This window comes from Falco punctatus (assembly GCF_963210335.1).
Source record: "Falco punctatus genome assembly, chromosome: 7".
NCBI classification, from domain to species: Eukaryota; Metazoa; Chordata; class Aves; order Falconiformes; family Falconidae; genus Falco; species Falco punctatus.
This window is the reverse complement of record NC_137587.1, coordinates 19,985,514-19,999,410: the sequence shown is the minus strand read 5'-3', so window position 1 is coordinate 19,999,410 and position 13,897 is coordinate 19,985,514. Positions and strand designations below refer to the sequence as shown.

The window sequence follows — 13,897 nt, the reverse complement described above, 5'->3', positions numbered from 1 at the left end:
GTTTAGATGAATTATCCAACTAATGTACAAAGGTTACAAATCCACCCACTCCACTCCACACCAACAAAAAACCAAAACCCCAGACAATGTTACATTAGTGCTTGAATCCACTATCCTATATACTTATACAAGGGGTAGATTGTCCCTCTGCCTGTTGTCACCCAGGGGAAGCATTAGCCAAGTTTTTTTTAAACAAAGCACTGGTCTGATGTACTGATAATGTCCCCATTCAAACTCTGGGACTGAATAGCATTACCTAGAACGGTGTTTCAGCACTGTCCTCCACGAGTCTTGAGCTATTCTCCCAAGTAACAAGTGATAGGACAAGAGGAAACGGCCTCAGGTTGTGGCAGGGGAGGTTTAGATTGGGTATTAGGAAAAATTTCTTCACCAAAAGGTTTGTCAAGCATTGGAACAGGCTGCCTAGGGAAGTGGTTGATTCACCATCCCTGGAAGCATTTAAAAGACATGTAATGCTTAGTGACATGGTTTAGTGGTGGACTTGGCAGTGCTAGGTTAAGGGTTGGACTTGATGATCTTAAAGATCTTTTCCCATATAAACAATTCAATGATTTCAAAGAAAAACAGCAGCCTGAACTCTTCTTCAAACTACAGACCAGCCAAGACAAAAGCCCTGAGAGCACAGTTTGAACCCAATTACTCCTTATCATTGCAATTCTAAACAGCTGCAATGGTGGAAGCTATAATGAGGAAACATCCAAGTAAGAATCCTTTGCAGAATCCACATGGCCACAGAAATGCTATAATTCACCAGCAGCTCTACACTAATACGTAGCACTCAAAGTTCTCAATACCACTATCTTAAGAGGACTTCAGGGAGGTGAAGCCAGAGATCTGATAAATTTTTCAGTCCTCTGAAAAAGCAAAATCACTAGCTGGAGACACCACAAGATACACACTGGTAATCAAATGCAAGTTTAATACAATTTTGCCTCCTATGTGAAAAGACCTGGATGCAGTGAGTTTGTGTCAGTATCCTCTTCTAAACCAAACATTTTCCTTGTACCAATACTGAAGAACTACCCTTGAACGATAAGCACTTGTTTTTCCTATGCCAGAAATATTAACACCTTATTCTTGAATTATGTAACTCATGAGGAAATATCTGCTCATAATTTCTTTTGTTAGTGTGACTGATCAAAGCTAGTGTTACACACTGATCTGAAGATTGCCTGAACACAATTGTCAACCAGTAGCACTACTTCAGTTTCACTACTGCAGCTGGTGGATGTGTCAGAAAGAAGGGGAAGTATGTGGGATGAGGGGACAAAAAGGCCTGTTAACACTACCAGACAAATCAAAACTTCATGACTCCTCCCTTTAAATTTCAAAATACATTATTTTAAAAGAGATTCTATTAAACTGTATATAAAGTTATCTGAACTTTACATTAATCACTGGGCTGAAAAGAGAGGGAGGACTTGTCTTCCATTAACTAGTTGCATAAACTAAGGCGATCTGAAAAAAGAAGAGAAACCACAGCTAGAGTTCTTTTGCTACAGTCATGCAGCAACCAGAAGATACAATGGAACTGCCTCTTCCTGGGTTTGAAAAAATTTAAATAGAAAAGAATTAAAATGTAAGAACTGATTGAAAAAACTTCAGCAACAACAAAACAATTTCAGGAAGTGAAACCAGAGACCACAGAATGGGTTAGAAGGGACCTTAAAGATCATCTAGTTCCAACCCATTCCGCCTTCCACTAGACCAGGTTGGGCAAAGCTCCATCCAACCTGGCCTCCAACATTTCCAGGGATGGGGCATTGTACTGGGTCTGGCTGAGCCCCACAGCAGACCTCAGTGCTGCACTCATATTGGCAGCTAGAAAAGTGGTGATAGCACACCAGTGTTTTGGCTACCGCCAAGCAGTGCTCACACAGCACCCAGGCTGTCTCTGTAACCTCCCCCTGCTTCCCACCCACCCCGCCACCTGCAGTAAGCTGGGGGTGGGCAAGATCTTGGGACAGAGCCAGGACAGCTGACCCAAAGTGGTCAATGGGATATTCCATGCCATACAATGTCTGCTCAGATATAAAAGCTAGGAGAAAGAGGGAAGAAGGTGAGGGCATTTGTTATTTATGACGCTTGTCTTTGGGCGCAACCACTATTCCCAGGAAGCAGGGCTTCAGTAGGCAGTGGCAGAACATCACCTGCTGATAGGAAGCAGAGCATAACATCTTTTGTTTTCTTTCACATCTGCATGTGTGACTTCTGCTGTTGCTTCATTAAACTGCCTTTATCTTGACCCACAAGGGTTTTTTTTCCATCTTATTTTCTTCCCCTACCCCATTCTGCTGCAGAAAGGAGTGATAGAGCAGCTTGGTGGGCACGTGGTGTCTAGCCAAGGTCAACCCACCACAGCCATCCACAACTTCTCTGGGCAACCTATTCCAGAGCCTTACCACTCTCACAGTAAAGAATTTCTTCCTAATATAATCTACATCTACCCTCTTTCAGCTTAAAGCCATTACCCCTTGTCCTATCACTATGTGCCCTTGTAAAAGGATATATAGAGAGAGTCTTTATCATTACATCTTTGAAGACTATTCAGAACAACTGTACTGATAATTTTAACAACAAAACCTGTAAAAATAGGACTAGAAACCAACACCTTAACAATGTGATACTGGAAAACTGCTTCCCATTAGGCAACCTGGAAAATTTGTGCAAGATCCATCACTGAGAGCACTCCGTGCAAGTCAGGTTGATATTACATATGCACAAATTTCCATCCATAGAAGGAATAAAGCACAAAAAATTGCAGCTTCTCAGGTTCAAGTACACACAGGAAGACTGAGCTTCTGTATCATTATTAAGAGGCTCTATCAGGAAAAAGCACTCAAATAGCAACAGTTGAACCTGGACATAGGCCTCAATTCAAGAGTGTACAAGGAGAGTCACTTCTAAGTGAATTCATGTATTTAGTAATCTCAGCTATTTTAGGCACCAAACTGGAACACAGGAAGATGAGAAGTGAGGCAAGAGGGATGTAGCCGCAGCCCGTAGGTAAGCCCTACTGATTTTAATATTAAAGTAGATTTGGTAAGAAAAAAACCCCACCAAAATTCCCATTTCGGATTTTTCAAAAATGAAGACGTTATAGTATGATATTTTGTTAATTCTATCTGGCTTTGCCCTTTCATTTTAAATTCAAGCACACATATGGCTGAAATTCAAAACATACACTTACTTCTCAAGCTAAGGATATTAAACAGTATATGTTACAATGACTAGCACATATTGAGCATGTGCTAAGTCTTATTACCATTTTGAAAATGCTCTTTCACAGATCTGTCCTTGTGAGATCAGAGAGATCTCACAACTCTTTCTTGGGAGACAATTTACTCCCCAAAAGGATTCTAAAATAATTGCCACACACGCTCTAGTTTCCTTCTGCAGAATCGCTGATAAGCAGTATCTTTCTTATTTTAGAAGGTAAAAAATTCCAGATTCTTCCTGGCAGAAATACTGAGCAACACATACTTGACGTATTGGGTTTTTTCTGTGTTCTCACGACCCCTACACATTTACCCTGCATCTGCTGGTCTCTAGCAGGAACTTTCTGAAGAAGCTCAGTAACATCGTCTTCGTTCAGTGCCAGAAGATTAGTGAGATGATGAAGAGAGTACACCGCAGTGTGGCAATCTAGACTGTGCAAGTGTTGCAAAAGAACCTTCCTTGGGATAGTAATACTGCAAAAGAGAACAAACAAAAAGGTGACAAACAGATTTAGGTCTCTTAGCAATGTTTAAACACATATCTCCCACTAATTCTGAGTCAACTAAACTACTGCAGTTAAAAAGAAACCCAAATAGTTTAACTAATGCCTACGAAGCAATTTCAAGAGCTTGTGACATACAGTCACTAGGAGATGATTTGCCAAGATTCACAGAAAAGAACACCGTTTCTATTTGCATACATAAACTGACTAATAGATTTGGCAAGACAGTTTGGAAAAAGTCCTTCTGACCATTTTACCTGTTTTGCTGTATGCACCATTCAAGAACTTCCACTTGAGCCCACAGCCCATCACAGAAATCTTTTAGTACTGAATCATTGCACAGATCCTAAATGGGAAGACAAATAAAAGAAATCCTTTACAACAAATCTTCTACTCAGGCAGCAGAACCAAGCCTGTGTCACATATGGGATGTTCATAAGACTTCTTTATCCAGATGGTAACTTTCAAGTGCAGAAAACCGGCAGTTTTATCACAAAGCCAGCAAGGAAGAGCTGTTCTGAAGGAGCATCAAAATCAGTCAGCCTCCACTCAACACACCCACAGACCATGGAAAGGTGGCTACATCCCTTTTCAAGGTTAGCTTTCAAAATGCAAATTATGTTTAACAACAGTCCAAGACACTAACGTCTAGAAATAACCATGTACTAGAACAGATGATATACTGGGTAGCAGACAGTTATTCTCCTTTTCCATGGGCTTTTCTACTACAGATGCCTGCCTGCTAAAATCAGATCTAAGACTTCCACTTTGCAGAGGCTACCAAATAGACTTTCGGTCTATTACCATTAGATGGCAACTCTCTTAAGGCAATACCAGCCTAGACCTGCCCCAGCGATCCAGCAGTGCAAGGCTCCCAGACTCCCCACCTCTGTCATCCAAGCCACTTGCCTGCAGACAGGTATGATCTGAACTGCAACTACACCCTCAGAGTTAGAACCCTCTCTCTTCTTCAAAGATGAAGACTTCCCCCAAAATAAGTGGATCTTTCAGTCACAGCTCTTATCATTTATCATTTCATTTTGAGAATGGGTATGGGAAATTTCCAAGCTACCCTGCTGCTGAACTCAAGTTGTTGTGACCAGAATTAGTCACTCTCCAGGGATGACTCAGTGGATGAAACGACACCCATCAAATGTCCCCAGCTCTTTGCAAAACTAATCAGCAACCATTGCTGTCTTTCTTATGTTAACAGCAAAGGCTGAAGAGATTATGCAAGAGAAACTTTCAGAATCTCCTGGGCAATCATATGCCCTGGACTCAGACTGGAACACAGCCACTTGCTTTCTGCTGATTTACCCGAGTTTTGTGAAGAGTCCATAGCAATGCTTTTGCCGATTCCAAGCTTTGACAATGAGTCCATCCAAGCAATACCAAGAGGCGGCTAAGGGGGTTGAATTCTCTCCTCAATAAGTTGTTCAGTCCTGAGCAGTCTTCTCTTTTCAGTAAACTTAATGCAGTCACCTAGAAAACAAGAGGAAGAAGTATTTATCTTTCCATAATGCAGAGACCTGTAATGTCTGGCAGATTATGTGAGCAGTCACTTCAGTATTAGCTTCACTAAAACAGCAAAGTTCTGCACCTGGAACCTTCCTAAATTTGTTTCCCAAGCCACCAGGTTACTCTTCAGTAAAACTGTCATGAGAAAAACAATTTCAAATGCTTCATACAGAGCCAGCTCACACTCCCTCACTATATTATCTTTACATTCTTTCTATTGATTATGTCTCTGTCACAGGGATTACGTAAGAAACTTGAATGAGCACATTATTTAGAAGTGGAAATACAGTTAATCTTAAAAACTTGCGCTTTAACAGTGAACACCTACCTGTATTCCGTTTCTTTTATCTATGTAAATACATTCAAATAATTTAACACATACCAGGTCTTCAAGCTCTTCAAAATATAAATTTTACCTTGCGAACTAGTCTCACTGCCCCAAGACTACCAGCATCAGGAAAGCAAAGCAAGTAGTTTGAGATCATGGGGTAAATAAAGCAGTGTATCCAACAAAATTACACGCAGAACACAGGACTTCTTAAATTCTGAAGATCTAATCTTCAGTCTGCATGCACATGAACTTTTCCAAAAATCTCATTAAATGGTTTTAGTTCATCACACAGCTGAAAGTAGGGGAGTTATCACTGGTTACCTCATTGTTCCTGTAAGTCATGACTCCTAGTAAACACTATGTGAATACAAAATGCTTCTGTGCACCACCAGGATATGTTCAATACAGGGACTAACTTTAGCCACCATTGGGTTTCTACTCTTAATGATTTTATGGCCGTACCAGAATCTGTTCCAGAAAGTGCTTGCTGCTGCTCAAGCAGTAGAAATAGGCAGTCTTCCAAGCAGAAGCCTCTTCAGGGTCTGAGAACAAACTCATCACAGTTCGCTCTGTATCCAGCTGCTCAGCTGAACCTAAAAATCATCACAACAAGATTACCTTCCAGTACAGAGGGGTACCTTTGAAAGAAGCATAACTGCTGTCAATTTAAACTGAGAAGCATTCAACATTTCCTCAAAAATTAATCAGCTGTTAGATGTTAACAGTTAAGACTCTCAGATATTGTTACTGGAATAACCAGAAAGCCAAGCAGAGAAATTAACAGAAAATAAGCAGGGCAGACTGTTTCCTGGTTTCCTATCTGGACAGTTGTTAATATAGCAAAAGCCTGTTCAGCACATAGATTGTTTGCATTAGCTCAGGTCACGCAGCCTTTCTTTCTCTAGTCATATGCACCTTATCCCATGTTGCGTGAATTCTCACTTGTGCTCTGAGATGCTATGTTGCTTTGCAGGGCCTTAGCAAAGATTTGTCCAGCACAGGAACTTCTCAGATCTGTGCAAAGCGAGATTTGAACTACTCCCAGTGAGAGTGATGCTATCCATATCTCCATTTCTCTTCCCCCAGGAGGGAGCACTGACTGTAGTTATTACCAGAAATGCCGGAGTCTGCCACATCACACCAGCCTGAACTTCCCTTCAGCAATCCCTGAGTGAAGGGAGGAAGATACAAACCCTACCGCCTTGCACCCCAGTGTACAGAAGTGAGCAAAAGAGAGTAGGCATTCTAGCTTTTCCCTCCTCGCATGCTCACCTGCCACCCTCCTACCAAAAGCATGGGCACCACTTGCTATTTAGCTTCAACTAAGATCCTCAACTAAACGTACCAGTCATAGGGAGATAAACAAAAGCTATGAAGTTACAGCCATTACAAAAACAATCGTTGGGCTCTGGCAAGAAAGCAGGTAATCAAACTGCGTCTTCTTTCCAGCTGTGATATCAACCCACTCCACATCTCCTTTGACTTCTAGAAGTTTTCTTTTCCAGTATTAAGAGGTTTGAACATTTGGGGATTACTGAGGTAGTTGAACTGTCATTGGCCTGAAATGGAACATCCTCCAGCACAAATAACCTCCAGCTGGAGCTGTACCAATAAAAACTTCATATAGAAATGGAGAGTCAATTTTCCAGTTACAAGAAATATTGTCAGCAGGAGAAATGCTAAGCAGATTAAAATAGAGCACAACAAGGGTGGTAAAGGAAGTGCCAACAAGAGAAGACAACATGGACTACAGAATAGTAAGGAGAGAGCCCTGGGGTTCCTACGACAATTCCTTGCTTTAAGTCATTTTAGCATCATCTTTTACAAGACTCAATGGCTTGTTAAGGCACCTTCACACAAACACTGCCTGACATCTTGACAACTTGCCTGTTAAATGCCTCAATGACTTTGATAAACAAATGGAACCAAAGCAAAAAGTGAAACTAACCTTTTCGTATTGATTTTGACACCAGAAATTTTTCTCTTGTTCTTTCTATGAGAACACTGCTATACAGGCTTAGCAGGCCATGGCTCTGTTTCCTCAGCATACAGCTTAGTAGCTTCTCCTCTCTCAGCGGGCTTCCCTCAGCCCAGCATACATCCAAGAGCTCCCTGAATAGGTGCCGTACTTCATCGGCCTGATGCTCCACCTCAAAAGTCACTATACTAAGAGCAGCATAGATTGTATCCACTAATTCTCTTTGATCTAATCCTGCTGAAATCTCAGAACTGCACTGAAGCCTCTGCAGAGATTTCAAGGAGTCACGAAGAAATTCAACAAAGATGTTTTGTAGAGAATAATAGTGCTGGAGCGAGGAGCTGTGTGTGCCTTCTTCCTCTTGGAAGAACTCCAGTAGGGCTTTTGCCCTCTGTGGAGCCCGCAGCAAAAGCTTCCGGAGAGCTGAAACAACATCCAAACTGAATCTGTGAGAACAACCATCTCTTCTTTTCTTATCTGTGACGTGCTTGTTCTGGCTGCACTCAAATGCTTCAAACAATTCCTAGTAGGGAAATAATAAAAAGAGTAAGCCTTTCAGACGCCACTAAAATATGAAATATATTACTTTTTAAAGTAGGAGAAACTTGAAAACAAGAAGCTAAATCAGTTTGGAAACATCGCTGTTATCCAGGAAAACCATTAATAATGGCCTACTTTGTCCAATATCCTTGCTAGAAGAATGGATATGCCCAAATATGTTACAAAATATACAGATTCCTGTTACAATTACACTGTATGAGCCATGTGCTCATAAGCAAGTTACCTTAGTTCACAGGAAGCTCCTACGGGATGGCTGAAGCACTACTGTATTCTACCTCTTAGCAACATATTGATGTGACTATCTTCATACATCAGTAAAGGCATGATGATTCGTGTTCGGTCTTTTTTTTTTTTTTTTAATACCTTTTTTTAATTCCAGATTCATACCATCTGTCTACTAGCTGCATCATCCTCACCAACACTAATTCTTCAAACTCAGTTAAAACTCCCAACAGATTCAGAAGCCATTTCACAGACTCCTTTCTTAAGCAACAGTAATTTTTCTTGTTAACAGAAGCAAACCTACAATTCCAGAACTAGGAAGAGGAACACAAACAAACAAAAAAGTCCCAATTAATTCTCCTAAGAAAGAGAGGGAAGGTGAGGGACAATCCAGTTGAACAGCAATTAAGCAGCGCTTATGGCACTTCTGGATCTATGTGAGTGCTGTACTTGGCTGGAAGAGACAACTTAGGGAATATGGAGGGGAGAGGTGGCTGGTGTGTGCAAAAATGAGAATATTAGCAGTGGAAGAAAAGGCCACAACATCCTTTTCTTTATTTGCTGGATCAAAACCTAACTCTTACCTACTAACATGCCTATGATAGTAACTGTGAAAAGATAGGAAGTTGCTGAATCTCTTTTTTCTTTGCAATGCTGTTGACAATGGTGGAATCTTTCATGACCTTGGGAGGTTAGATGGTAATGTATACAGACTTTGTTAGTCATTAACAGACTTCAAGCAAATTTATTTTAATCAACAGTCAAGTTTACCTTGTTTGCTTTAATCCTATAATTGCTAATTCTGTATCCTTAGAGAAATACTGAACACCTTTCCCTTACATTTAAAAGCGGAAAACAGCTTCTGAATATAGTAAGTTTTCATTTTCCTCTTAAGAAAAGGCATACAAACAAACAAACAGAGTCTTCTAAGAGTTAGAACCTGTGAATATTCCACACGTCAGGTCTAGTTCTGTTGTACCCAACATCAAATTAGGCCAGTTCAACAGTTAGTAACTCTCCTGATTTTCTGTTCTATACTTGCTTTTGATATTACTCCATCTTTGCGTATTTCCATGTATTTCTCAAATAAAATCAGTCTGCATGTATTAATTAATAATGGAAAAATGGTCCTGGACCTCAAAGCACACATCATACCAATTACCCAATAAAATGGTCCAGCACAGCACCTGAAAACTTGCAGGAAGGGGACAAAGGACCGTGGAAGGGATGAAAATTAACATCGTAGGAAGAAGAAAAAGAAAACAAACATACATCCAAAGTGTGCTTGCTGACTATGGCTTGTTTTGGTTTACAGTGGGTTTTAGCTTTATGATTACTAAAGGCATCTATAGATATAAGACTGTGGCAAGCAGGTGCAGTCAGGAACAAAGTGTTATAAAGACACGTAGAAAAGCTTGCTCCTTGCCTGCCTATAGCCTCCTCTCTAGCCAGAGAAATCACTTGCAGGCACACTGGATTAACTTTAGAAAGATGTCTGAATTACAGTGACTTTCAGTTGCCTAGAAGATTAATAATATATTAGTATCTCAGGCAATCAAGTTAACAGGAAGTACTAACTTTGATCCCAAAACCTGATAAAGTTGGTATTCTGCATATCTCACAAGTAGTAGGGCACACTAAGTAGCTCACCTTTAGGACTTCCTCAGAGACATCTTTCTGCAGTTCTTCCAAGAACAATAAAAATTCAGTTTCTCTCTGAAGAACAACTGGAACAGGTTTCTGAAACAATACATGAGAATGGGAAAGACATTAGCCAATAAAACTTTTATTTACATTACCTTATAAAAATAATCTTATCTATTTCATAAACATTTTGAGGCAGACTGAAATATGTCACTGAAGACAACCAATTCTCAATTAAAGGCTATTCCACAATTAGGTTCTGCTCCTGCACCAGTGGATTGCATTTACCTATACATCTGGAAACGGAGACAAGTGTCACTTTGTCAGGAATTACATTCCTATCAACTAGAGACATCTTTCCTCAGAAGGTAAAGAAAAAATGCAAGTCTAAGTAGTGGCAAGGACAAATTACAAAAAAAAAAAAAAAAAAAAAAAAATGCGCCATGATCACACATCCCAGTGTACCAATTAAAAAAAAATAAAATGGCTAGTTTCTCCCTTACTCATGAAACATACTGCACTTGTCTGTCTGAAAACAGCAATACAGAGAGCACATCCCTCACCATCTAAAGCCTATAATGTAAGAAAGGTGCTACACAAATGCAGAAGTCTATACACTCACTCTGTCCATTTACAGAAATGCTCTATGCTAAAAAGCCAACTTCCACTAACTAAACAAACAAAAATCCTGATTTTTCTCTCCAGTGTGGAGATTAACAGTTGTTTCTTCCCAAGTTTGTTAAAAGCGAAAGCAACGTATCTCTCCAGCTACCTTGAGAACTTAATTCAATGAAACATGGGAAAGCCTATAACTTAAATAAGCAAGTAGGCAGACATTTAGCACTTGGAAGTCAGCCAGATGTTTCTGTACCTGATTCCTGGCAAGCCATTTTTCCAGCACAAGAAGCCAAAGCCATGCAGTTCTCCATGGGCTAGAATTCTGCCTCCATCTACAAAAACAATAAGCACATACACTGGATTATACAAGGTTGTTCCCATCTCTGAGAAAACACTGCCAGGAGTAATTTTGATTTTTGTATTTCTTTGTGTAAGATGAAACCAAAGTTGACTAAACAGCTGAAGAAGAGTCAGGAAGGAAAAGAATGCAGAGAAACCACAGTATTGGTACTACTTACACATTAACTCAATGATTTCTGCTATGCAAATAACTATTTTTAGATCTGCCAAACACCAATACTACCGCCGTAGTTCTTTGCTTCAAAACAATGAAATTTATTTCTGGTCTAAAGTTCAGTCTGTATAGCCCTCTTTGAGCACTTCAGCAGATTTTTCTGAAATCTGACCATTTGCCAAACACTGCTATTTCCTGTTCTGTCTAGTTCTAACCGAAAAAATGAAACCAAGTTTTAGGTCACGGTGCATAAGCACAGCTCTTTGTCCAAACTAGAAGTGAAGTAATACGCTGCTACTAATCTCCATCAGCTTTTCATGTGCTCCAGTCCTTATACACACATTCCAAAACCTACACAGTTATGGAACACATTCAGTACTGTCAAAGGGACTAGGAAAAGGAAAAAAAACAAGATAGTGTGTTGGCCTTTAAAACTCTTAGCACTGCTAACTAAAGCCTTTAGATGTGATAGCCCAACTATCAAAGATCAAAAAAGCTTATGTTTCACATGGCCATTAGCAACATTCATCTAACCACATGAACACATTCCTCTGACTCTTAACTGCTGTCAGTGTCAACTGTTGCTTAGAACCTTTACCAAAAGGTTACAAAAATAATAATGTGAATAACTATGACCATCTGCTTAAAGAAGGGGAATACCAGTGCTCCCTGAAGTGCTAGAAAGTCACCCTTCATATGCACCTAACTGAAAAGCCAAAATCAAAACTAACTAGGATTGAGTAAAACCAATACCATTTCAAAATCCAGTGCAAGAGAAATAAGAAATCAATACTATAATTTTTTAGAGTTGTAATTTTTAGAAATTGGAAGGTCTTTCAAGAGCTGGAAACAAGAGAACATTTTAAATAACTACAGTGTTGATGTTGGAAGTTCCATTTCTAAATTAACTGAAGCTCATTGTCAGAGAACTGTAATTTCGGATGTTCCATCTCCTTCTTATCCTGCAGTAAAATCCAACAAAACCAGTTCTGAAATGCTTCCAAATAGTTTTAAGCTTGTATCAATCACCATGTCAACTGCATAAATGAACACAGCTTGTTACCCCGTGGGCTGGGCAGCCTGCTAAGTGTGTGGGCAGAGGTAAGTCCTCTGCGTTCAGGCAAGAGCACACCTGGACACATCCAAGGTACCTCAGCACTGCAGCAAGCGCTATTTCCCAGATTCCACCTGTCTCCCACTGCCACCACTAAACTGACCGCTCCTCCTCGTTTACACTCCAACCTACTGAAGCAAAAGGGTACCTCACTTACCTCACCCCCACGGGACAAGCTACCAGCGCCTGAAAAACCGCTTCTACCTTCTCAGGGCCGTCGCCGTGCCACTGGCTCAGCTGGGGCACGCAGGCCTGCGCGAGTTCCCAGTCCCCATGCTGTACGCACTCGCAGAAAAACCCGAAGAGCCGCTCCAGAGAGACCGCTTCTTCGTTTCCAAAGGAATGCATCTTCCAGGAGGGGCAGGTGACCTGCGGCAGGGTGACACACGCGCAGGCGGGTGCCGTGAGGGCACGCTGGGGCACCGACAGGGCGCCAGGGCCAGGCAGGGCCAGGCTCCGGGGGGCTGCCTCCCGCAGGGGCAGCGGGATACGGCGCCAACAAGCACCGCGGGCTGGCAACGCGGGCCGTGACCGCCCCGCCGCGGGTGCGCCGCCCGGGGGCCCGAGCCCAGCCCCGCGCCCCGCGGCATGCCCCCGCCACTCCGCACCGCCGCCCCCGGGCCGCCCGTCGCCGCGGGGGTCGGGCCGTCTGGGAGCGGCGGCAGCCGCTCGCCCCGGGCCGCGCGCTCTGCGGCGCACCCGCCCGGCGCCTCGCCCTCCCCCGCAAGGTCCGGCCCGGCGCGGCGGCCCGCGGGGCCCGTCCTGGCGCGGTCCGCGTTACCTGGCGGGGCAGGATGCAGCCGCCCCGGCGGCGCTGAGCCCTACTGCACCGCCCCGCTACCGCCACACCTCGCCGCCGCCATCTTGGGCATCGCCTCAGCTGACCGCGCCGCCGGGCGGGCACGCGGGCAGGCGTCCGCCCATTGGCCGAGCTGGGGCAGAATGTAAATAAACCGTCATTTTTCTTTGGGGCGCCTGACGCCGCCTCAGGAAAGCTGGCAGGGCAAGCCCCGCCCTCCCCGCTAGCCGCGCCCATCCCCGCCCACCGGCACGCCGCACGGCCTCCGCCTACCACGCGCCAGCTCCGCCCCGTGCTCGGGCCTCTCGTGGTTCCGATCGACTTCTGCCCGAAGCTCCGCCTCCTGGCGCGGGTTGGGCCGCGTGCCACTGGCGCGGGAGGCGGCGGGGCCCGCGGGGCGTGGGGCGGGTGTAGCGGCCGGCGTCGAGGGCTGCGGCGTCTCTCAGAGCGGGGGCGGCTATATGTATACGTATATTATGTATACCTATATACAGACATAGAGAGAAAGAGGTATACATATTGGGGTATATACGGATATGAGAGTGTGTGTGTATTTGCCCATTGTGTATGTGTATAGCCCTATATGCATACCTCACTCCATATATATAGAGGTCTATATAGGGATATAAGTTACGATACATTTCCCCCTTTGAGAGAGGACAGAAACGGTACCTAAATAAACAACTTATATGTATAACATGTAACTTATATGTATAACAGTCACAAATACAGTATGTTTTGCACACACAGCATTTTAAATACACCTGTAACAATGTGTAGGTATAGATACAGGTACAGCTACCGAGGTCAGCTTGCCAGGCACCCCTGTGCGAGGTGGCGGGGTCCTGCCCACCCT

At 42.9% G+C, this 13,897-nt stretch overlaps 1 protein-coding gene across 6 annotated transcripts in view; it reads right to left on the bottom strand.

Annotated features, from left to right (window-relative positions):
• The window catches only part of ZFYVE26 (zinc finger FYVE-type containing 26), a 53,147-nt gene extending 39,296 nt beyond the window's left edge, over positions 1 to 13,851 (bottom strand). For all 6 annotated transcript variants that reach the window (XM_080396423.1, XM_080396426.1, XM_080396425.1 and 3 more), the window contains exons 1-9: positions 13,024 to 13,851; positions 12,400 to 12,611; positions 10,868 to 10,946; positions 10,003 to 10,092; positions 7,540 to 8,092; positions 6,054 to 6,184; positions 5,060 to 5,224; positions 4,000 to 4,088; positions 3,553 to 3,713 (exon numbers count right to left, since the gene is read on the bottom strand). In XM_080396423.1, coding sequence (XP_080252549.1) covers positions 3,553 to 3,713; positions 4,000 to 4,088; positions 5,060 to 5,224; positions 6,054 to 6,184; positions 7,540 to 8,092; positions 10,003 to 10,092; positions 10,868 to 10,946; positions 12,400 to 12,611; positions 13,024 to 13,278 — 1,735 coding nt within the window. In that variant the 5' untranslated portion in view covers positions 13,279 to 13,851. The remainder of the gene's footprint in view (positions 1 to 3,552; positions 3,714 to 3,999; positions 4,089 to 5,059; positions 5,225 to 6,053; positions 6,185 to 7,539; positions 8,093 to 10,002; positions 10,093 to 10,867; positions 10,947 to 12,399; positions 12,612 to 13,023) is intronic.
• Positions 13,852 to 13,897: the final 46 nt, after the last annotated feature.